The sequence below is a fragment of the Sarcophilus harrisii genome, chromosome 3 (genome assembly GCF_902635505.1).
Source record: "Sarcophilus harrisii chromosome 3, mSarHar1.11, whole genome shotgun sequence".
NCBI lineage: Eukaryota > Metazoa > Chordata > Mammalia > Dasyuromorphia > Dasyuridae > Sarcophilus > Sarcophilus harrisii.
The window spans coordinates 436931621-436956374 of record NC_045428.1 but is presented as its reverse complement, the minus strand read 5'-3'; the positions used below and the strand labels follow the sequence as shown (position 1 = coordinate 436956374).

At 36.5% G+C, this 24754-nt stretch overlaps 1 protein-coding gene across 1 annotated transcript in view; it reads right to left on the bottom strand.

Annotated features, from left to right (window-relative positions):
• Positions 1-10792: 10792 nt before the first annotated feature.
• The window catches only part of FLT1 (fms related receptor tyrosine kinase 1), a 172510-nt gene continuing 158548 nt past the window's right edge, over positions 10793-24754 (bottom strand). The window contains exons 26-30 of the mRNA XM_023499591.2: positions 19175-19280; positions 18945-19087; positions 16039-16123; positions 13689-13783; positions 10793-11713 (exon numbers count right to left, since the gene is read on the bottom strand). Of these exons, the coding sequence (XP_023355359.1) occupies positions 11512-11713; positions 13689-13783; positions 16039-16123; positions 18945-19087; positions 19175-19280 (631 nt within the window). The 3' untranslated portion in view covers positions 10793-11511. The remainder of the gene's footprint in view (positions 11714-13688; positions 13784-16038; positions 16124-18944; positions 19088-19174; positions 19281-24754) is intronic.

Here is a 24754-nt window from a genome sequence, read left to right as displayed (position 1 = left end):
TAGTCTGCTTCAATTGGCATTACAATTATAATAAATTTTGCTCCTTGACTTAGAGATTGGTTCAAGCCTGCAAATTCTTTTGAGACATTTTATGACACCTGTCTGTAACCCCAACCTTTTGGGGGTCTCCTTTTGAACCTCAGCAATATCATTTATGTTTTTAGTAAAAATCACTTTGATATCTGAATGCTAGATGAATTGGAGAAGGGGAAAACTCCAGTCAGGAAGGTCAACCAATAGATTATTGCAATAATATGTATTCTTCATGCAAATAATAAAAGAGCAGTTATATCAAAAGGATTAGCAGATGAAGTAATTTTGGGGTAAAAGTATTCAACAGGTTAGCCAAGGACAGAGAATCACTTGTATTCAATGATTGAGGAATGTGTGCAGGTTAAAATCTCACAATAAATACCATTGCATATAAACATTAGGCAAAAATTTGTCATAATTTTAAAGAAAATGTGGTTGAAATAATAACTTAGGGTCCAAAGTACAGAAAAGTGCACTTACATTAAGATCTCTCCTGGAAGAAAAGAAATATATAAGCTATGCCTGATTCAGTTTCTTAACAGTTGATTATGTTTGCATGTGTCAAGTACTGTGATTCTTTGCTTTTCAATTTCTCACTGGAATGTACATGTGATGCTGGGAAGTTAGTTAGTCTGTTAAATCTCAAGAACTCTACTTGTTTAGAGTAGAGTTTAGAAATGCAGTTAAGTCCTCCTTTTTTTAAGCAGTCTTAGAGAATAATTGATTTCTTAGAAACACAGGGAAAGCAATTTATCCAAAAGATCAGAATGCTAATTCAAAATATTCATCTGTATACAAAAACAGGAGATTGTTTATTATTCACAGTGATATAGACTGAAACATTATCTGTTTGTTGCAAGTCCTGCTCCTATCCCTCACCTCAAATTATCTGAAAACACACATGAGGAATTTTGAATGTATGATATTTTTAAAAGTAAGCATTCAATTGTTTCTTTTTAAGAAATATTCCAATTGATACAAGTAAAAACAGAAGTTGCTTTTTGGACATTCATCTAAGAGTAATAATATATTTAATATGTTTTTCTTATTAACCTTTCTAAAACTGATCTTTAAAGCAGAAATATTTAAAAGAATAAATATGCAGTGGAATTTATTACAAAGTATAATATCTCATATCTCTAGAGTACTTGAAAATTTCTCAGACACTTCTTAGGTCAGTTAGGTGCTATAGTAGATAGTGCTGTTAGGCCACAGTTCCCTTTTATTGTCCTGCCTCAGGTTCCCTAATTATCCTGCCTCAGTTTCCCTTATTGTCCTGCCTCAGTTTCCCTAAATTGTTCTGCCTCAGTTCCTTGGATTGTTCTGCCTCAATCCCTCTGGTTGCAATCCTCCCCCCTCCTGATCATTAGGACTGATATAACTTGGAATGGGCTACTCTAAAGTTATAAATTGTAACTGTAATCCCAGATAAGGAGGACCTTCTATCTTAGACATCATGATTTCGACCTTCCCAACTTATCAGAATGACCTATGCTCACTCTACCACCCCCCCCCCCCATCCTTCTGTCTTTGTTCTCCCTCCTATTAAAAAATGGTTGGAATCTCACATTCCTTGCGGATGTTTAAGCTGATGCTAAGGCTAATGCTGCTGCTGAATGCTTTGAGACATCAGCCCTGGGACCAAAATGGATCCTTTGATCCTCAGAAATCCAAATAAAATATTAAAAACTCTCAATTTCTCCAGCATTACACTATCTGGAGTGAAGAAGATTCATCTTTGGGTGTTCTGACTCAGACACTTACTATGTGATAGTCCCTTACCCCTGTTTGCCTCAGTTTCCTCATAAGTAAAACAGATGGAGAAAGAAACTACTCCCAAATGGGGTCATGAAAAGTTGGATACAATAGTGAAACAAAAGCCCCTATGAGGCTGCTAATACAAATGTTACCTTCATTTTCTAGATCAGGGAATCATTGGCTTTATGTATAAATACACATTTTGTCTTTAGCTGTGTATATGATTTTCTACAATGCTATCTCCTCCCTCCCCTCTGCCATGTGTTCTTTCTCTGTTTCTGTCTTTGTCTCTTCCTCCCTCCTTCTGCCCCTCTTTCCTTCTGTCTATCCATCTGTCTCCCTCCTCTTCCCTCCCTTCTTTTCTCTCTCTTCCTCCCTTCCTCTTTCTATCCTCCCTTTCTCTCTGTCTCTGTCTCTCTATTACTCTCTCTCACACACACACATGATGAGGTGAACCCTGAAACTGTCCTTGACTTTTGGGGTGAACCCTGAAACTCTCCTAACAGGGATCCACCCTTGGAGCAGTTAAGTGGTTTCATTAAAATTGGCCCAGGACCACTCTCTACTTAGCTCGAACTTAAGTGGTCTCATTCAACTGGAAATCTAGGCGTTGGGACAGTGACAACATTGAAGTAATTTCATTCAATTGAAACTTCAGTCTCAGATTTCCTATTAAAGGGCAATTTGGGGCTCATTTTTTTGCAGAGGCCTAAAAGCAGGAATCATGCCATATCAAGGGACCTCTCTCCCCTTGGCACAGCTGCCTACCAGGACCCCTGCCTGCTGTGAAGAGACATTCTCTTCTCGGTATAAACCTTTTGTTATCTCTCTCCCAGGATTTCTCTGCTAGGACCTTTATCTCTCTGCCAGGACTTTGTCACTTGAAAGTCAGTCTTCCTCGCAAAAGCTGGCTTCTGTAGTGCCAACAATAAACTTCCTTTTTGCCAGTCTAATCTTTCGGGTTTGTGAATTCTTTCACATTGGACCTGCGTCCACCACAGAGGGGCCACTGACCACATCATTTGGTTCCCTAACTGCTTCATTTAGTTCCCTGGTTGGGAATCGAATCACACACATACACACAAGAATGAAGTTTCTAGAGCTATTTCAGTTTTGTCCTTGTGTCCTTAGTTTAATATTTGTTGGATTGAAGTGACGTGACATGCCCAGGGTTACCCAGCTGGACATATCAGAGCTCTAATTCGAACTTAGATCTTCCAATTCCCAAAGTAGCTGATTGCCCACCATAACGAACTGAAGAAATGTACAAATGTGTTACTAGGGCAAGTGCCCTCAGATTTTATTTTTATGCAATATGACTACAGCTACATTGATTAGTTTTGATGGATTTAAATATAATTTAATCTCTTTATTTTACCCAGTAAACCACAGGAAAGGGAAGAAAAAAAAAAATCAGAGTTTCAAAAACATTCTTTTCAAAGTTTTAAGGAGCTAGTACACTGACAAGGAATAGAAAAAAAATAAGGTTTCATTGGGGAATCTATTTGTAGAAAACTTTTAAGTGTTCTCCAACATCTAAAATCAGTTTATAAATCTGTCCTTCTGTTATATAAATCAGTTATCCTATCTAGAAAATGTAAGTGATTTCACATAGTGAAGTGAAACAGACAGTGATACCATTTCATCAATGGAAATGATATTAAAAAGAAGAAACATTGCCATCTGCTTTGCTATTGTACCTTAAGGATTACAAGACCTTTCCATCTGACTTGCGGCTGAAATCTTCCATGTGTGTTGTTTCCCCCATTAGAATATAAGCTGAAAAGCCGGGACTGTCTGACTTCAAATTGTATCATTAGCACTTTGCACAGCATTTCACACAAAGTAAGCACTTATTCCCTTATTCATATTGTGGCAACTTGTAGTCTTAGTAATTAGTTTACATTCTTAGACTTACACCTGCCATTTCCCCATTTGGATGATGTAGCAATCCATGGGAGTGATCTTGGTATAATGGGAAAGGAATATGAATTTATTAAATGCCTTGTTGTGTAGTTGTTCAATGATGTCACGTTCTTTGTGACTCCGTGGACCATGACTTTTCAATAATGCCCATGGGGTTTTCTTGGTAAAGATACTTAAGTGGTTTGCCATATCCTTCTACAGTAGATTAAGGCAAACAGACTTACCTAAGGTGATAGATATTTAGGATCTGAGGCTGGATTTGAATTCAGGTTTTTCTGACACCAGACCCAGTGCTCTGTCCACCAAGATACCTAGCTGTACTTCTTTTTTTTTTTTTTAAACTTTTTTTTTTGTTTTTTTATTTTTTTATTTTATTTAATAGCCTTTTATTTACAGGATATATGAATGGGTAACTTTACAGCATTAACAATTGCCAAACCTCTTGTTCCAATTTTTCACCTCTTACCCCCCCACCCCCTCCCCTAGATGGCAGGATGACTGGTAGATGTTAAATATATTAAAATATAAATTAGATACACAATAAGTATACATGACCAAAACGTTATTTTGCTGTACAAAAAGAATCAGACTCTGAAATATTGTACAATTAGCTTGTGAAGGAAATCAAAAATGCAGGTGTGCATAAATATAGGGATTGGGAATTCAATGTAATGGTTTTTAGTCATCTCCCAGAGTTCTTTTTCTGGGGCATAGCTAGTTCAGTTCATTACTGCCTTTGGAAATGATTTGGTTGATCTCGTTGCTGAGGATGGCCTGGTCCATCAGAACTGGTCATCATATAGTATTGTTGTTGAAGTATATAATGATCTCCTGGTCCTGCTCATTTCACTCAGCATCAGTTCGTGTAAGTCTCTCCAGGCCTTTCTGAAATCATCCTGTTGGTCATTTCTTACAGAACAATAATATTCCATAATATTCATATACCATAATTTATTCAGCCATTCTCCAACTGATGGACATCCATTGAGTTTCCAGTTTTTAGCCACTACAAAAAGGGCTGCCACAAACATTCGTGCACATACAGGTCCCTTTCTCTTCTTTATAATCTCTTTGGGATATAATCCCAGTAGTAACATTCCTAGCTGTACTTCTTATGTGCCTACTACATGCCAAGTACTGCTCTAAGGATGTTACAACAACCTCCCTGAGAGGTGAATACTATTATTATCCCCATTTTACATTTGAGGAAACTCAGGCAGAGAAATCAAGTGACTTGAACAGTCTCAGTAAATGAAACACATTTGAACTCAGGTTTTCTTACCTCGAGACCCAGGTTTCTATCCACTGTACCACCTACCTAGAAAGACCACTGTCAGGAGACCTGTCATCCAAACTTTACCTCTGCTCCTTGTGTAATTTCCTAGGGGCAATTTCTCATCTATGAAATGAGGGAATGGTAGGAGATGATCTCCATAGTTCTTCATATCTTATTTTTTCCAGCTCTCCAATCTTCTGTCTTTTCTTTCTCATTGATGTTCCTTAACCACACCTTTAATGTTGTAGGAATAATGGAGTATTTTTCTCATGCTTTACCTCCGGTGTTGCTTCCTAATAGTGTTACTAACAGCAGGTTGCAGGAAGACAATTTGGCAAGCCATTGTTCATGTTGGTTAGTTATATATGGCATTTTCCCTCTACCTAGAATCCAAAACGTGATATTCAAAAAAAAAAAAAAGGAACAAATAAGTCTTATACTTGCCAAATGCAAGTTGGCCTTTTTTTTCTGAAGTTTGGCAGAAATTCTTGAGTGAGATTTTCTTTTCATATTTCTATAAATAAGATCATGTTTATGAAATGGAAAACAATTTAAGATCATAAAATCCTAGATCAAGAGCTAGGAGAGACCTCAAAAGTTCAAATTCTTCATTGTACATATAAGGAACCAAGACCCAGATAGTTTAAGTGATTTACCCTGGATCAGCAAGGCAATAAGTTGTAGAAGTGGCATTTGAATGCAGATTCACTGACTCTCAATTTACTGCACATTCCACTATATTATATTATCTCTGCAAAAAGTTGTAAGTCTTTCTGTTGTAAGTCAGGACATTTTTGTTTCATTTAAATCTAATGCATTGTATCTTCCATTCAGCTCTGCATTCAGATTAATTTTTCTTCTTGTAAAAATTTATCTTGAAATGTATGTTTTTCAAGGTTGCCCACTATCACCATTACTATTCAATATTATATTAGAAATGCTAGTTTCGGCAATAAGAGAAGAAAAGGAGATGAGAGGAATTAGAGTAGATAATGAGGAAAGCAAATTATCACTCTTTGCAGATGATATGATGGTACAGTCAGGTGGATGGTAGAGAACCCCAGAGATTCTACTAAAAAGCAGAAATAACCTACAACTTTAGCAAAATAAATCCACATAAATCAGCATTTTTATGCGTCACTAACAAAATCCAACAGAGTTACAAAGAGAAATTCCATTTAAAATAACTGCCGATAGTATAAAATATTTAGGAATCTATCTGCCAAGGGAAAATCAGGAATGACACAAGCAAAACTACAAAACACTCTGCACACAAATAAAGTCAGAGCTAAACAATTGGAAAAATATTAAGTGCTCTTGGATAGATCAAGCAAATGTAATAAAGATGACAATACTCCCTAAACTAATCTATTTATTTAGTGCTATACCAATCAGACTCTCAAGAAACTATTTTAATGACCTAGGAAAAAAAAATAAAATTCAACTGGAAGAACAAAACGTCAAGAATTTCAAGGGAACTAATGAAAAAAAAAATCAACTGAAGGTGGCCTAGCTGTACCTTATCTAAAACTATATTATAAAGCAGCAGTCACCAAAACCACTTGGTACTGGCTAAGAAACAGACTAGATGATCAGTGGAATAGGTTAGGTTCACAGGACAAAATAGGCAATAATAATAGCAATCTAGTGTTTGACAAACCCAAAGATCCCAGCTTTTGGGATAAGAATTCACTATTTGACAAAAACTGCCTGGAAAATTGGAAATTAGTGTGGCAGAGACTAGGCATTGACCCACCAAAATTGGGTACATCCCGCCGTACATCAAGAGAAGGTCTAAATAATAAGGTCAAAATAAGGGTTCATGATCCAGGCATAAAGAATGAGATTTTAAGTAAATAAGAAGAACATAGGATAGTTACCTCTCAGACCTGTGGAGGAGGAAGGAATTTGTGACCAAAGAAGAACTAGAGATCATTATTGATCACAAAATAGAAAATTTTGACTATATTAAGTTTTGTACAAACTAAGGCAAATAAGATTAGAAGGGAAGCAATAAACTGGGAAAACATTTTTATAGTCAAAGGTTCTAATAAAGGCCTCATTTCCAAAACATAGAGAATTGACTCTAAATTATAAGAAATCAAGCCATTCTCCAACTGATAAACGGTCAAAGGATATGAACAGACAATTTTCAGATGAAGAAATTGAAACTATTTCTAGTCATATGAAAAGGTGCTCTAACTCACTATTGATCAGAGAAATGCAAATTAAGACAACTCTGAGATACACTACATACCTGTCAGATTGGCTAGAATAACAGGGAAAGATAATGATAAATGTTGGAGGGGATGTGGGAAAACTGGGACCCTGATGCATTGTTGGTGGAACTGTGAATGAAGCCAATCATTCTAGAGAGTGATTTGGAACTATGCTCATAGAGTTATCAAACTGTGCATACCCTTTGATCCAGCAGTGTTTCTACTGGGCTTATGTCTCAAAGAGATCTTAAGGAAGGGAAAGGTGTAAAGTCTGACTAGCTCCCTGTAGGCCTCAGGATCAGCCAGAGTCAGGATAAGTAAAAGTCCTTGGTCTTTAGGGGGAGAAGCAGGCAAACTGCCACGAGTTTTGCTGAAGATCTCTTCTCTATTCTGGACTCCAGAATCTCCACTTTTCTCCCTTCTCCTCCTGCCACCAAGTGAGTCTCTGGCCTCTGTCACCCCACCCTCCAATCCTTGCCTACAATTATCTTAACACCAAACATGGAGCCAGCATCAACCAGGAGAAGAGCCATTTATCCAAACACATGCTAATGGAGTCATTGTCTTATCTCAAATAGGTAATTAGCCATAAGTGCTCAGTTGTCTGATTCAAGTGCACCTATTCAGAGTTTCAGCCCTTTACAGAATGTTCAAAAATGTTTGTGGCAGCCCTCTTTGTAATGGCCAGAAACTGGAAATGTAATGGGTGCCCATCAATTGGAGAATGGTTGGGTAAATTGGAAAATGGTTGGGATTGTTATGGAATATTATTGTTTTGTAAGAAATGACCAGCAGGATGATTTCTTCAGAAAGGCCTGGAGAGACTTACATGAACTGATACTGAGTGAAATGAGCAGGACCAGGGCATCATTATACACTTCAACAACAACACTATATGATGATCAATTCTGATGGACGTCTCTTCAACAATGAGATGATCCAAATCAGTTCCAATTGTTGAGTAATGAAGAGAACCAGCTGCAGCCAGAGAGAGAACTATGGGAAATGAGTGTGGACCACTACATAGCATTTACACTCCTTCTGTTATTGTCTGCTTGCATTTTCGTTTTCCTTCTCAGGTTATTTTTACCTTCTTTCCAAATCCAATTTTTCTTGTGCAGCAAGATAACTGTATAAATATGTATACATAGATTGTATCTAACTTATACTTTAACATATTTTACATGTATTGGTCAAACTGCCAACAAGGGGAGAGGGTGGGGGGAAGGAGGGGAAAAATTGGAACAGAAGGTTTTGCAAGGGTCAGTGTTGAAAAATTACCCATGTATATACTTTGTAAATAAAAAAAAAAAAGAAATGTATGTTTTTCTGGGAAATTTGCTCATTTTGCTTTAATTTTTGTTTTTAGTTTACTTTTTAGTTTTTATTTACTATTTGCAATGTCCTAAGTTTTTTAGAAAAGACCTTTTTTTAAAAAAATGTGTTATTTATATATTTCCACTGCTTCGCTTTTGAATTAATCATCAAGCATTAAGTGTTTTGGAGAGTTAATTTATTATTTGAAGATAACATTTTGTTAAATGACTAGCAATACAAGACATCATCAAAACTCATTCATATCTGCAGCATACATCCTGTTTATATAAAAGTAACTTAAAAATTCCAGTTTCCTTAAATATTTGTGCACAAAAGCATATACATATAAATATATATATATATATATATATATATACACACACACACACATATAGTTTCTACCCACTTGATGAAAGATGTATTAGAAAGATTAGGCTTCTGATTCAATATTCTTATGGACTGAGAAACCAGGCATAACTTTAATGCTTCATCAGTGCCAAAGCATTGCTTTGAATGTGTAATTAACAATTTTTCTTAGCTGAGTACAAAATGATAAGATGTTCTCCACTCTACTTGCATCATTCCATCTTCTCATTAATTATGAAATTAATTTTTAAATTTTAATTCCAAAATGATGCTGCCTGACTTTGGAGCTTCTGGGTCTGACAACTTATTGTAAGCTTTTCTACAGCATTGTTTTTGTCTGATTTGGAAAATTAAAGAATTGGCTTGGGGTTTTATCTTTTTTTTTTTTTTTTTAATTCCAGTTTTATTTCCTGATGTTTTTGGCTTTCTAGTCAGCTGTGATAGGAGGGAAGTGTGAACATGGGAAGAACCTTCCCACAGGTACTGTACCTTATCCCTTTCCCCCTTTTCATTTCTCCTCTGTTAAATTAAGATCATCAGAGCCCACTCACTACTCACTTTTAGACTTCCATTTTCCTTGCTGGGAAGTCCCCATTTAGATGGAACTTTGTTCTTTCCTTTTCCTTGCAAATGGAACTCTCCGACAAAATGAGAACTCTGGAAAGAGTATGTCAAATAGGAAAGCATAAATTTCTCTCTCATTCAATTTATACATTTGAGGACAATGACATGTAGTGTGTCCTAAAGAGAGTGACAATTTCCATAATTCTGATTGGTCTGTCTGATTTTGGCTAGAGATCCCAGTACGTGGCTTTTTATGGACATCTTCAAGCATGACCAAACTCTAGCTTTAAATTTTCCTTTATGGGTTTCAGCTCAAGCCAGGCCTTTCTAAATCTCCAGACCCTAAAAAAAAAAAAAATCATTTTTGACATCCTGACTAGCATCTTTCATCCCTCACTGCTTAGGCCCAATGACTTAAGGCAAGGGATAGAAGTGAAAGTAGTGGCTGATTAGCCAATATCTCCTAATTCTAATGGCTTGCATAGAAGACATAAAACCTTACAAGGATTTTAAAGTACTTAATAGATAATATCTAGTTCATTTCCCCCCCCCAGAATTCTGTCTAGGAGGGAAGGAATTCCAATCAGATTATTTATTCAGCTGAAATAGAGATTTAAGTATCTTTCTTATTGCCTGATCATATGGTAGGAGATGAATTAGTGCAATTGGTTTCAGAGGTGGACTTTTTTTTTTTCCCACTCCCCATCTTTTATTTTGCCAATTTGAAAATCTTGCCTTTACAGTCTCTCTTCAAAAGCTACATCTTCTCTCTAAACTTCCTTTTATGAATCACTATACAAAATCTGATACAAAAGTTACATAAATAGTTTATTTAGCTCCTGTACATAAATCCTACTAATGAAAATGACATTCATTATCAAAAGACCCTGAGCCCAACATCCAGCATTTATTAGACCCAACAGGCATCAAACCAAACTAATGACCCTAAGTTTCACGTGAACCATGAATGGAAGCAGGAGTCATCCTGGCACAGTGTGTCCAGAACTCTGAGCATAGAAAAGATAGATCAGTGAGATTTGTTAAGGCCAGCAGGATAGGACATGATCAATGGTACAGTGCTACGAATAATCACAATGAAAATTTCTTGGTATGAGAATGTTTTACACAGTAACATTTCCAAGGAATGTCTTTTTTTCTTCTCTTCCTCTCCTAAAATTCAGGGGAAATTTTTTTCTCTTACTCCATCATTCTTTCCACTCCTTCATTTTTATATGCTCCAAATCTAAGATATATTAGGTTAGGAAGAGCATGAAGCCTCTTTATGAAGTAGGTGCTATACTATTTTCCTAATCCCTACCACAGAGAAATGCCCTTTTTTTTTTTTTTTTTTTTTGGCCTTTTCCTTACTTTTGTCTACTCTTCTCTCCTGTATCCCATTCCTATATTTTGAGTCTACTTGTTGTTTCCATGATAAATATTTAGCTTGCTGTTGTCCCTCAGAGCTTAAAAAAAATTCTGTTCTTGGTTTCAATACTGCTGGGTCTCCAGACCTAAAACCCAGAGAGCTTTAGAATAAAAACCAAAGATAGTTATTGCTCTCTTAGAAAATAGGAAAGTAGACTTCAGAACTGATCCAACACTTTCATTTTATAGGTCAGGAAACCAAGATCTAAGTAATTTTCCCAAATTAAGCTGAAATATGGGTCCAGATCCCTGGCTCCAAGTCAGTGCTCTTTATATCATGCTACCTTTTTGATTTCTTTCACTGAACAATCAATATTCTTTCTTGATTTTCCAATTGAACCAAGTGTGAGACTCCCCAGGGGCCTAAGAGGATAGGGTTATGCTGTTGGGCCCAGAAATAATTTAGATCCTTTACTAAATATCTAGAGGCTTTAGTGAGAATGCCTCTGTTAATGCTTATATTTATTTATTTTTTTGTTAGTTTGGAAAAGTACTCTTAAAAAAATTAAAATGGCTCTTGTGAAAAGGAAAGGGGTTAAAACATAAGTGTATTACACTGGAGAAAGCTAATTTATATCAGATATAAATATGCATTTGTTTCCTGCAATATTTCTTTATACTAAAGTTTTATACTGGAGGATTGGAGTACAAGACCACTGAATTGTAGTCTGGAGGAGGAGAGCAGCATGAGATCTTCCTTTCCAGGTCGGAGTTGTCATATGTAAATCTGCGATTGACTTCATTGACATGACCACAGCTGGAATGGCAGAAATTAGGCCTGGTCATATCAGAAAGCCCCGATTCCTTGCTTTTGCTGGTCACTTTTAAGCTACAAAGAAAAAAAAATTTTAAAGTTTGTTTTGTTCTGCTGTTTTCCTGAAAACGAACATGTCACTTATGTCAATGTGCTAACCAGTACATGCACTCACTTCCCCTTTAACTTGGCTCTATTTCTTTCTTTTTGCCACTATTTTCATAATACATATTTTCAGCTATGGAAAGGTCCTAAAAGACTAAGCCTAACCCATACCTTAAGATTCTCTTCTATATCACACTCAAGTGGTTATTCATGCCTCCTTTTGTCTTTGAAACATGTTTTCCCCTCAACCCAGGAACTTTGGGGAGTATGAGAAAATAACTTTTCTCATTGATTTAGAAGAATTAAGAATGATTTTTGTGCATGGGTTTTTTTTTTTTTTAATCATGCTTTATTAGCATGATTCAATTATTTTATTTTGATCCATGAGAAGATTCTATACTAGATAGAGGCTCAAGCCTGAGACACATTTCCCTTCCCTGACATTAAACTTTCCCTACTGTGAAAGGAAACATTGTGGAAAATAAAATTAATGAGGCTTCGTATTACTATGTTCTCCTGGGGCATTTCCAATCCTGTAAGTATAGCATTAGCAAGTTAGGTTTATACATAATCATATAATAAAGGAATAATTTCTCAGAAATTGGAGAAAACAACTTCTGTGTTCAATTTAACATATTACGTATAACCAAATAACTAATTTGGAAAACAATTTTTCACCTCTTCTCAGAATCTTAATTGAAATATTCTTGTTGATACTTCTACCTGAAGTAATAAATAAATTACATTTAGTGTGTCAGTCTTTATTATATCCTGATTGGCAGAGGACAAATGCCCTGATTAAATTTTTAGAATCAGTATAGTAGATATTATAGGCTGGATTGTTCCCTTAGACAAGTGTAATAATCTAATAGGTTCAGGCAGCTATTCATCTTAAAAATGTTTCAACAACAGAAAAAAGTCATAGGAGACTTGGATGCCTTTTATCCCTACCCCTTCATTGCAAAGTTACTATCTGTCTCTCTCCTTATCTTCCATGACTCATAATGGTCATATTAATGTTTAGCTTTTAAGTGGAGTCAAATATATTAAATTAAGCTTGGAAACATTCTGGTCACTGTAATTTCCTTTTAATTTGTGACTTAGAGCTGCATGTGCTATTTGGATCAGTTTTTTGCCATCGTAGGCAAGGGTTGCACAAAAGGGCAGAAAGAAATAGACTTGACAAAAAGCCAGTCTTTTCCAATATCAGCCTAACCAGGAAGGGGAAGAATATCCACCAAGAATTGTCTTTCTTGGATCCAGTTCCCATTTGCTAGGTCAGGAAAACAGCTAGAGAAATTGGGGTGAATGGGGCTGATGAGAGAGCATGGATGAGAGGGCATGGTATTTTGACAAAAAGTGACAGGGATGATAAGATAGAGCTAGATGCTTTAGCTTTGTATTCTTTGCTTAAGTCAGACAAGTGATGTCTTTTTAATGTAATGTAATGTCTAGGTCATTGTGGTAATGGGGGGAAAGATAGAAGAATCAAACATTTGGCTACCAGAAAGTGGAAGAATTAAAAGACCTTTACTTCATAGGGATCAATTTGGGTGACCTTAATGAGCAATAGTAATCATCTCCTACACAGAAAAAAAGGGTGTTCAACTACTTTCTGTTTATCAAGAGCTAATCCTGGCATAATGGAGAATGAGAGAGCATTTTCCCTTGGGAAGAATTTTCATTCAATTTTCCATTTCTTTGGAACCAAGCAATTCTTGGCTGGTAAATTATGACTGTGGAAATTTAGAGCTGTAAGGGGTCTTATTTGATACTTTTACCTATAGCCCTAGGAAAAAGCTTTTTATGAAACTCAACCTAGGGTAAAATCTAGTTTTCTTTATATTTCTGAGAAAGACTGAGAGTAGCAGTGTTCTTCTTTATAAATAATTACTCCTCCTTGCCCCATCTCCCCATTCCCTACCCTGGGTCCCACATTCCCTACCCAAACATCAAGGTGGACTTAGGTTTGCTCTCTGTCCAAGTGAAGCGCTTTAGCTCTTGGGGTGCCAACACCATGCCGCTATCTGCCTGGTAATCCTATAAGAGGTAGAATAGGGTTAGATTCTGTGATCATCAAATGTACAACAACATAGTCTCAAAGATTCAGACTTGACTCATCATGCATTGGGTGTATGTCTGAAACCATTCCATGACTTCCTACTTACCATCAGCTTTCCTTATGGGTATTCATCCTCTATCCTGGCCCCCCAATTATACAGTCATGTATGAATCTATTTTTGTCACCAATGATCCCATATATTGAAATTGAATTCAACAAATATTTAAGAGAGAACACTGATATTTGGGAGAATCAGAGAAGGTTTCACTTCTCTGTGGGATCTGAGGAAAGAAAAGACTGGATGAAGAAGATGAATAAAAATAGAATATATGAATTGCCGACAAACTGGATATGGGAGAGTGGTGAGGGATAAGAAAAAAGAGGAGTCAAGGATGTTTCCAAGATAATGGGTTGGGTATCTGGAAAACTGGCTGTGAGAAATTACAGAAATCAACTGAAATATGAGGTATGGAAGAGACCATGTTAAAGGAATGTCATGAGTGCTATTTTGAACATGCCTAAAGCAGGGGAGTAAATGTCCAGCAGACAGCTGATCATGAAAAACTGGAGCATTGGAGAAGAACCAGGGCTGGACTTCTTATACAAAAGAATCAGAGCTGGACTTCTTCCACAATTTAGAATTATCTTAATAATTATGCTTTCTAAACCCACAGAAGGTGGTGTAGAAAAGAGAATGGTGTTGATTGTGTGATGGTATAGAAATGGTGTAGATGGTGTAGAAAAGTAAGAGAAATGGTCCAAAAATGGTGGAGGAAGAATAGTACATCGAAAAAAACCCAAACAAACAAAACAACCCCCCCCCCCAAAAAAAAAAAACCTAAACAACAACAACAACAAAAAAAACCCTGATAAAACAATGAGATAGCAAGAGAACTTTAAAGGCAGTTATGGAGTCTAGATAGGGATGAAACATTTAAAAAGTTTCAGAGATCAAGGAGAATGAGAAATGAGAAAAAAAAAAGATCACCATATTTAACAGGTGAAATTGGTAACCTTGCATATAACAGTTTTTAGCTGATTTTAAGAGTTTGACAGTGAAATGAAAAAGAGATATAAGATAAAGATGATAGGCTAAAGGAATGGCATGGTGAAGTGAAGGACTTTTAAAGAAGTTATTCTGAAAGACAGTGAATGGGAAAACTAAACCTTGGTCTGGAATCATGTGCCATGTTCTTTTTTGGTATGTTCTTTAAATAATAAAAATAAATGGGGGCAGCTAGATGGCATAGAGGATAGAGCACCTGCCCTGAAGTCAGGAGGACCTGAGTTAAAATCCAGCCTCAGACACTTATACTTCTAATTGTGTGACCCTGAGCAAGTCACTTGCCCCCATTGCCTCATCTCCCCACACACACACACACAAAAAGAAAAAGAAAAAAAAATAGTGAAAAAAGACTTGTAAAAACGATAAGAAAAATAAATGTATAAAATCAGTCTCCTCCTTGCCAAGGCTAGCACTTTTATGTGTATACTTGATCTCATCCCACCTTTTCCAACAGATTGCAACTTCAGTTAGCACACCTCTCAAATTGTCTCTCTTATCCATAAACTGCCCCCCTCCCCTAAATCTTCACTAGGCCCTATTCTCTCCTAAAGCTATTGTCCTATGACTGTCCTTTATTTCTTAGCCAAACTTGATAAGATTAAGAACAATCACTGCCTGTATTTTTTCTTTTTTGAATACCTCCACAATCTCCCCCCCACAACCCTTTGCAATATGACTTCCAACAACATCACTCAACTGAAATTGTTCTCTACAAAGTCAGCAGTGTTCTTTTAATTATAGAATCTGAGAGAGAAACATAATCCTCAGCAATAGTAAAGGAGTGATTGTACCAATATTATGAACTAGGAAGACTGGAATGGTGATATCTTCAACAGAAAAAGGGAGATTTCGACTAAGAGGGAGGCTAGGAAGGGTAGAGATAAAGAGTTCTGTTTTGGACATTTTGAGTTAAGAGATATTTATGTTTATAAGATAACCAGTTGGAAATATTCCAATATACAGTTATTGCTGTAGGACTGGAAATCAGTGGAGAGACTAGATCCCAGAGTCATCTGTGGAGAAATCCCTTAGAACCCTCAGTATAGTTCTAGTTACTGAGCAGTCTTAAACTGGTGCCAGCCAGTGGAACTGCAGGAGGCTCTCTGATGTGTGGTCGATAATCCAGATTAGAGCAATTCATCAAGGATGTGAATCTACATTACTTACCTCAAATACAGAAATAGCCTTTGGGGAAAGCTCTTCAAAGGTTTTTACTCTCTGTGGGTGTGTGAATTTGAAAGCATTTACATATCTGTTCAAACAGCAGAGAGAAAGAAAAAAGTCAAGTCTGGAAAAAGGTATGAAAGCTTTGGTTGGCTAGGAAACTGTAGAGGGACTGGGTGGTACCCAACATAAATAGATATCAGTGGGGACTGATATGCTCTTCCCACAGGTTGAAATTTTAATAACTTTCTTCTGGGAACCCTGATACTATCACTGCTACTTCCAGTAGAGTCCATTAAAATCCTGATGTATCAAGCCCAAAATTGCCAAAAGACCCCTGTGCAGAGGTCCTTGCCTCCAGAAATGCCTTGTCAGTCACTCTCCAGGGATCCTTCAGTGAATAAGCCCACAAACTCTTGTGGGCCTTTCTGAGCAAGATCACCACCCAGAGAGGATAACAGTCACCTCTTCTGCAGTGGTGGATAATAGTTACCTCCTCTGCAGAAGGAAGGGAATGCAGGAGAGAGAACGTTGGAGTTGAGTCCCTGCCCCATGATCTGTATGATCTCAATCAAGTTAGCATACTATTTTGCCTTTCATTTTCCTTCTCTGTAAAATGGGGATAATACCTGCATCACAGGATTGCTGAAAGGATAAAGTAGGACAATATTTTTAAAGTGCTTTGTAATCATAAGTGCTGAACCTGGAATTAGACCCAGGTTCAGATTACTTTGAAACTCTTTGTGTGACCATTTTTTCATCTTTAAAATGTGGATACTAATTTCTAAACTTTTGTTTGATGGGGTTGCAGTGAAACTCAAACGAGATGATATATATAAAATACCTTGCAAACACCAAAGAACTATATGAGTGTTATTACTAATGAGTTATTATTAAATATTTATCATTTTCAAGCATGGAGAGAACTTAGAGATCAGAGAGTCTAACCCCTTTTATTTTACAGAACTACATCACAAAGAGATAAATTGATTTGCCCAGAAATTATGTGGGTTGGTGTCCAGCCATTTGTACTCCCATGCTACTCTTTTGTGACCAGTAGCACTTGGCTTTGGGACAATTCATGAGAATGGAACAATCCTTGAGGCAAATTCATATAATAGCATCAAATGAGCCAGTTGGCCACGAGTGAGTAAGTCAGTGGTTAGTAGAAGATGAGATTGTGGGGAAGAGTTTTTGTGCTTCCATTCTTGCCATGGATATCGTTGCAGATTTTTAAGACTCTGCTAAGTGACTCATTCACTTTTTAAAATTTTAAATATTTGAAGGGTTATGATGAAGAACAACCTCTACACTTGTTCTTTTTGATTCCAGAAGGGAGAACTGGTATCAATAGATAGAAGAGATAGGGAGGCAGGTTTCAGTTCAATATAAGGAAGCACTTCCTTTCTAAATGGAATGGGCTGTACCCAAGAATTAATTTGATCACTAACATTTCAAGTATTCCAGAGCATTATTCTCAACTTAACCCCAAGGTAAGTGGTACAACTATTATTGTCTCCATTTTCAAGATCTTAGGATTTGAAACTAGAGGGGAACTTGAGTCCCCATTGCTCATTTGAGGAAACAGGCATGGGATGCTAAAATGACTTGTCAGAATTGCTAGAGTCTATGGGAAGATTTAAACCCAGTTCTTCCTGACTCCAAGTCCAGCAATATAAATCCACTCTACCATCCTGCCTCTCATTTTATAAATGAAGAAACTGAGGCTTTGAATGTTTAAATGATTTGTCCATGATCCCAAAGCTAATAAGTGTTAGAAAAGGAATTCAATCAAACTCAAGTTTTCTGATTCTACAGAAACTCAGTGTTGAAAGGAGTCTCAGAGACCATCTGGTTTAACCATATCTGAACAAGAATCCCCTCCACAAGATCCCCATAGTAGTCATTATCGAGTCTTTGCTTGAAGATGTCTAATGAGGACAGATTATTTCCTCTAGAAGCAATCTATTCCCTCTTGGATTGCTCTGTGAGCATTTTTTCTTATTTTCAGCTGAAATCTGATTCTCCAGAACTCTATCTCTTATTTTTAGTTCTACTTTCTGGGGCCAAGGAAAACAAGTATAGTCTGTATCCCACAAAACAGCTGTTATGGAAGTAGATTCAAACTAAAAGCTATTAGAATTTTTCCCTCACTGGCATGTATCATCCAGGCCCTGGGAATATGCCCAGTACTTAACCCAGGGTAGAGAAAACACTGCAGGACAAACTCAACTTGGACTAAGCTGAGCTTGAGCCAGGTGCTCTTTTGCCTAGAGTCGCTATTTAAACCCCAAACCCTCCTAAGGAAGCTAAATCCAGATGTCCTGTTATTCTGTGCTGGATTCCTCACCATCACAAGAAATGTTAAAGCAGAGAATGGATGACATCTGGAGATGCTGAAGAGGGGAGCTTATGCTTAGGCCGGACTTTGTTGATTTTTGAGGTCCCTTTATATGTAAGGCACAATGATTATAGAAACCTTTTCTAAATATATGTGCTTGCTATGCAATTTCTGTCTGTTCCTGTTACATTCAATGCAGTTGTCTATTGCAGAATTCTCCTGAATAGTCTGAGAAGTCTGCTTCTGAAAAGCTTCACAAACTGTGTCCTGGTGGGAAGAAAAGAAACTGAGGATTCTAAGCTTTTAGCATTCTTAACTGAAAGTCTATAATGTTTTTCATACTTACAAATCTTTCCTTAAAGTGAAGGATTCTTTGTTCTCTGGGAACATAAATCACCTGTTTTATATGACTTTTTGGTGTTGACCCCAATAGAATGTACACTGTTTGGGAGAAGGAACTATTCATTTTTGTCTTTGTATTTCCATTGCTTAGCATAGTTAATTGATGCAAAGTAAATATTTAATACATTTTTTGAACTGAATTGAATTGAATTGCCTTTGGTCTTACCTGACATCATCAGAACTTCCTGAATTGAATTTTGGAGTTGAATTATCTTCTTTGAAATAGGATTCAGTGAAGGCAGAGGTGGAATAAGAAAACCCATTATTTCCTGTCAGTATATTATTCAGGGGGATATAGTCTTTACCATCCTAAAATATCAGAAACATAAGATGTAATGGCACACATCTTTTTAAAGGTATTTGATCCCTTGTAATTTAATACAGATTTGGCTCTACCTTTTGCACATTTGCTTGAAGTAAGTCTCCTAGTTTTCCCACCAATTCAGAAAATCTTGGTCTCTCTTTGGGATCCTTATGCCAGCAATCCAACATGATTTGATAGCTGTTAAAATGAAATACAAAGGAAAACAAATGAAATTCAGTTAATACTCTTTTTTGAGTTGGAAGTTTATATGGTGCCACTCTAGCAATAAGGATTTGGTATTGTCATTATAGTATTTTAGAGGAAGTAGTGCTTTCTATAACCTTTTGGATTTGCCCAAAGCTAGCATGTGGGAGGATATTCGTTTCATTGAAAGTACTCTAACTGAAATTTGAACAAACTGACACCTGATGTGTGACCCATATTCTTCATATGATAAGATAAATGCTTTTTTCTATTAAATTATTGAAAAATAATGCATGATGAGACCACATACAAATAATAAATGAGGCTCTAGGTAAGTGAAGGAGCTAGGTTTCCAACTGACAGCTTTATATTCAGGCCCACTGTTCTTTCTGCTTCAAAATGGGACTTCATAAATATTCAGAAAGGTGATTTGAATTAAATTCTCTTGACAATCATATCACATAATAAAACCTTTTTATTTCATCAACAAAGTTTGTAAGAAAAATAATTTATGACAATGAAATATTATAAAATTACTCTAAATTTTTAAAAGTGATACACATTAGTAAAATGGAAAGAAATAAGAGTCCTAAACTTTTTTTCTCCTAAAACAATTTAGAAGTATTCAAACAAAACAATATATAGTAATTTAAACAGAGATTATATAAGTAATACCAAACATTTCTGACCACTTCTTATCTGCAGCAACTCTAGAAGCAATTGCCATCTTGGTCCATAACAATCCCACTCTTAATCACCACCATCTTTTCATCTGGCTGCCTGAGCAGCCATGGTAGCTGTCTACCTGACAGAGCTTCCTGGCTCTTCTCTTTGGGGAGTTGTTTTCTTTTTCCATTTTATCAATTCTGTTTTTCAAGGTGTTATCTTCTTTTTCCATTTCACCAAATCTATTTTTTAAGGAGTGGTTTTCTTCAATTTCTGTGTTTCCTTTTCCAAAGCTCTCATTTCCTTTCCCCATTTTTCTTCTCTTTTTAAAGATCTTTTTTGAATTCTTTAAGAGAGTCTTTTGAATTGGAAACCAACTCACATCACCCTTTGAGGCTTCATCTGAATTCAGTTTGCTTTTAGTGTCCTCAGGGTTTGAGGTCTTTTCTTCCCTATCTCCATAATAGTTATCTATGGTCAGAGCTCTTTTTATTCATTTTTAAAGGTTGAGGTTTGATCTTGGAGCAAAGGGGAGATTGTACCAAGCTTCCTCTATGGGGTGACAGGGACTTCTCCCTGTCCTGGACTCAATATTGCCGGCTTCCTTCACATGCTGGTTGGACATGGCCAAGTCCTGATTATTATGCTGGGATTCAGGGGCTCACTATTTGACTTCTGTAATTGCGTTGAAGGTCTCACAGCTAGTCTCCTGATTCACTAGCTTCTGAACTAAGACACAGTTGCCAATGCTGCTGTATTTTAGCTAAGAGCCTTCTAGTAGATTTCCCCTGCATGTGTGGAGGTCTCTCTGCCCTGGGCCTCCTGCAGAAAACAGACCTTTTCTAAAGTTCTTCCAAAAAATCTTCTGTTGGAAATGTGTTAACACTCATTTGTTACAACATCAACTCTGATATTGATTCTGAGGGAAGCCAGGAAGAGTTCAGACAAAAACCTGTCTACTCTCTGACATCTTGGCTCTGCCCCTCCTGGCTCTTTTATTTGGGGAAAAACTTGAGGCTCAAGAAAGCTTGAGGGGGAAACTTAGGGACACTTAGGATGAATAGGAAGTCTCTGGGCTATTATCTTTGCTATGGTCTAGCTATACTATTAGTTAAAATTAGCTTTTGTAGATTGGTCTGGAACACTACCAACTATTGGCAAACTCTATCAGGCTGGAAAGGCTTCAGGTATGGCCCCAGTACTAGACTGAGTCTGTTCTTCAAGGTTCAACTTAGCTAATAATGAAGAAGCACATTATTATTAGACTGGTAATCAAATAACAATTTTTGTATTGTTTTTTGTCATGACAACTAATAAAACAAATTAAAAATTAAAATGATCCTTGGTCCTATGCACCCTCTTTCTGCATCTGAAGTGATGATAATAAAGAGGTGAAAAAAGGAACAGAGGGAATTACATATTTATAGACCATCCATAAACTTCAGCTTAAATACTGGTACTTTAAAAGTCAGTTCCAAGATCAATGAATAATGAATAGACATGTTCCTGGAGTTGCTGAATCATATCAATCCTTACATTCTTGCGGTAAATGAAACCAGAAAAAAGAAGGAAAGTACAACAAAATGGAAGGATGGCTAATGAGTATTCCTTACCAAGACAAAATAAAGAGTTGGCAGAGTAATTTCTTTCATATGTCCAAAAGCTATAAGAAACATTATTTCATTATCACATTGCAATAGTAATGATAAGTAAGTGCAAAAAAAAAAAAACTGTCATGGAAATAATTGTAGCTTATACACTATTATTTGTTGCTGAGAATGAAGTAGTGAAGAAATTCTTTGAAAAATTTATTAAAATTCTCCATATCAAATTCGCATAATTTCTGATACTTGATGACTTCAATATAAAGAAGAGAAGAGTTAAGGATAGAAAAAAATTATGGGAAAATATAGCTCGGGAGAAATAAATGAGAGAAATAAAAGACTTGTTTATATGGAAGCCTCATCATTTAAAAATATTTTCTTTGAAAATGAATTGGAAGGTGCTGGATGTGGTCAACACTAAATAGCATCAGAAAGAATGAAACGGACCACATTTTTGCAAACAGGAAGCGACTTATTGATATAGGTGTTATCCATGAGTCAACAGTTTATATTGTCAGACCATTCACCAACTTCTCGGAACTAAGATCAGAATTTACAATAAAAAAAATAAAAAGAATGAAAAAATACGGTATGTAGTTTTAATAATCTGAATTATTTTTAAGTTACTGAAAATTTTAAAGTGGGAAGTAAATAACAGAAAGGATATCAACACTAACTATAATAATTCCATCTGAAAGTTAAAGTAATATAAATTATCTGCCACAAAAAGAAGACTTAAAAGAACACAGACACATCTTAGTCAGCAAATATTTGACTTGTCAAAGGGAGAGTGATGGCTTCCAAAGGCAGCATTAGATTAGGATAAATATCTATTATAGCTAACAAAGAAGTATGATGAATGTTGATGAGCAAAATTGGTTCATATTCATATAGATGTTGGAGAAGACACAATTGTGAAGGAATTGAGGAACTAAACTATAAAAAATTCAAAGGAAGAGATGATAATAAAAGCACAGGGAAACAATCTCAGACTTTATCTTTATCAAAAAAGTGACCAATAGAACATCAGTAATTACTAATTTCCATACCAACTCTTTTATCCTCATAAAATCTTTTTTTTTCTTTTGCTGAGGCAACTAGGGTTAAGTGACTTGCCTAGGGTCATACAGCTGGTAAGTGTCTGAGGATAGATTTGAACCCAGGTCCTCCTGACTTCAGAGCTGTTACCCGCTGCACTGCACCGCCTACATCCTCACAAAATCTTTATGAGACTTATCTGTACAAGAGTTGAAGGCAACCTAGATGAGAATATTACTAAGGAATAAGCAAGCTTTCATAAATAATATTCAACAATGAAGTACATCTTTTTGACAACCAAATAAATTATGACCAGAATATATGATCCTATTGTGCTTGTTGTTTTTTGAAAAAAAAAAAATTGACTTTATAGAATAAAATGCCCCCTTAGAGGCTCTTTTACAGTAGGGTTTCTCCCATCTATTCATTAAAGTCATTCAGGAGTTCTTGGAAACTATAAGAACAAAAATAGTTTTATTCTATGAGCTTCTGATAATAAACATCAACTGAGACATAAAAGAGGCAGATGTATGCTCACTAAGGGTAATTTGCCACCATGATGGATACTTCATTCACTGTAGAGTCCAAGCTGCAGGGTAGTGTCTTGTGAATAGTTAGTACTCCAGATGATTCCATTTATGGGTGATCTGGGGGTTGATTGTACCAGATCCTAAGACACTGCAAAAACTCCTGGAAGAGATCTATAGTCCCACGAAAAAAATAAACTTTATTGCACTTAGTGATCTCATCAGCTCCACTGGATTTAATTATGAAAAAGAAATGAAAGAAGGAAGGAAGGAAAGAACAGGAAGGGAAAGAAAGAAATAGGAAGAAAGGAAGGAAAGAAGGAAAAATATAAAGGAAGGAAAAACATGAGGAAGAATTGTACATGATGTGTAGATGTGGAGAGGTTGTGATCTATACAGAAGGAAGGAATACCCACTGTTGAAAGAGTGCCCAGTGTTCATATTTGGTTGGCATTAGTTGTTTCATTGGAGAACAAGGCAACAGCAGAAGCTCTTTAGCTAAAAAATTTTAGAGGAAGCTGGAACCTACACAGCCAGTCATGAAGCCACACACATGTCATTGGAATATCTGAGAGTGGCAAATGGACAGAACTTTCAGCTGACCATTTTGCGGTTTTTCTCCATACCCATCTCCTGCAGCCTGACCCACTTGCTAACTCCCTTTACCTGCTAATCTCTTGGTTTGGACTCTGCTTTGGCTTTGTGCATTGCTTATGGCCTCTGGCTTTTTGGCTTTGTGATTACTTATCTTGGCTTGCTCCCTTAATTGAGTTTACCTGCTACTTTCCCAACAATGGATTTGCTGTGGCCTCTTTTCCCCAAACTTTTCAATTTGGGAAAATTTCACTTCCATAAATGGCAGGTTCCCTTAAAAGGGCTGCACAGGGTTAGAAAGGGGACTGTCTTGTTTCTTATTCAGTTCTGACTTTTTGCTTGCCCTTGAATGGAGAGGAGACATTCTGCTGTTTCCTGCATGAGATGTCTAAGACAAGCTTTTAGAACCTGCAAGTTCCACAACAACCGAGGAGTTGTACACAGAAAGCTCCTCTTCCCTGACACCTCCAGGGTCTTTCTCCTCCTACACAGTGCAGATTATGTATATATAATAGACATGTTCTAGGAAATGAGAGTTGAAGACAACATTATGGATACAGTTTTCATATAGTCAGTCTATATAATCAGGCAGACATTACTTTTCCAAAGTGATTTTAATAATAAAAATAATAATATTAGCTAGTAATTTATATAGTGCCTATTATATGCCAGCTTTTAACTGATTTACAATTATTATCTTATTTTTTCTTTACAACTCTGGGAGGTCAGTCCTATTATGATCCTCATTCAAGAGACTAAGGAAGAAGGGGTAAGTGTCTTGCTCAGGGTCACATATCTAGTGTTTGAGGTGAGATTTGAAGGCAAGCCTTTTTGATTCCAGGCTCTCTCTCTCCCTCTCTGTCTCTTCTGTCTCTCTGTCTCTCTGTCTCTCTCTCTCTCTCTCTCTCTCTCTCTCTCTCTCTCTCTGTCTCCCTCTCTCTCTCTCTATATATAATTACATATATGTAATACTCCATAAATTGGTAGTTTAAAATTTTTTTTTGGTACAGTTTTTAAGAGCTGAAAATTAAGACTTTTG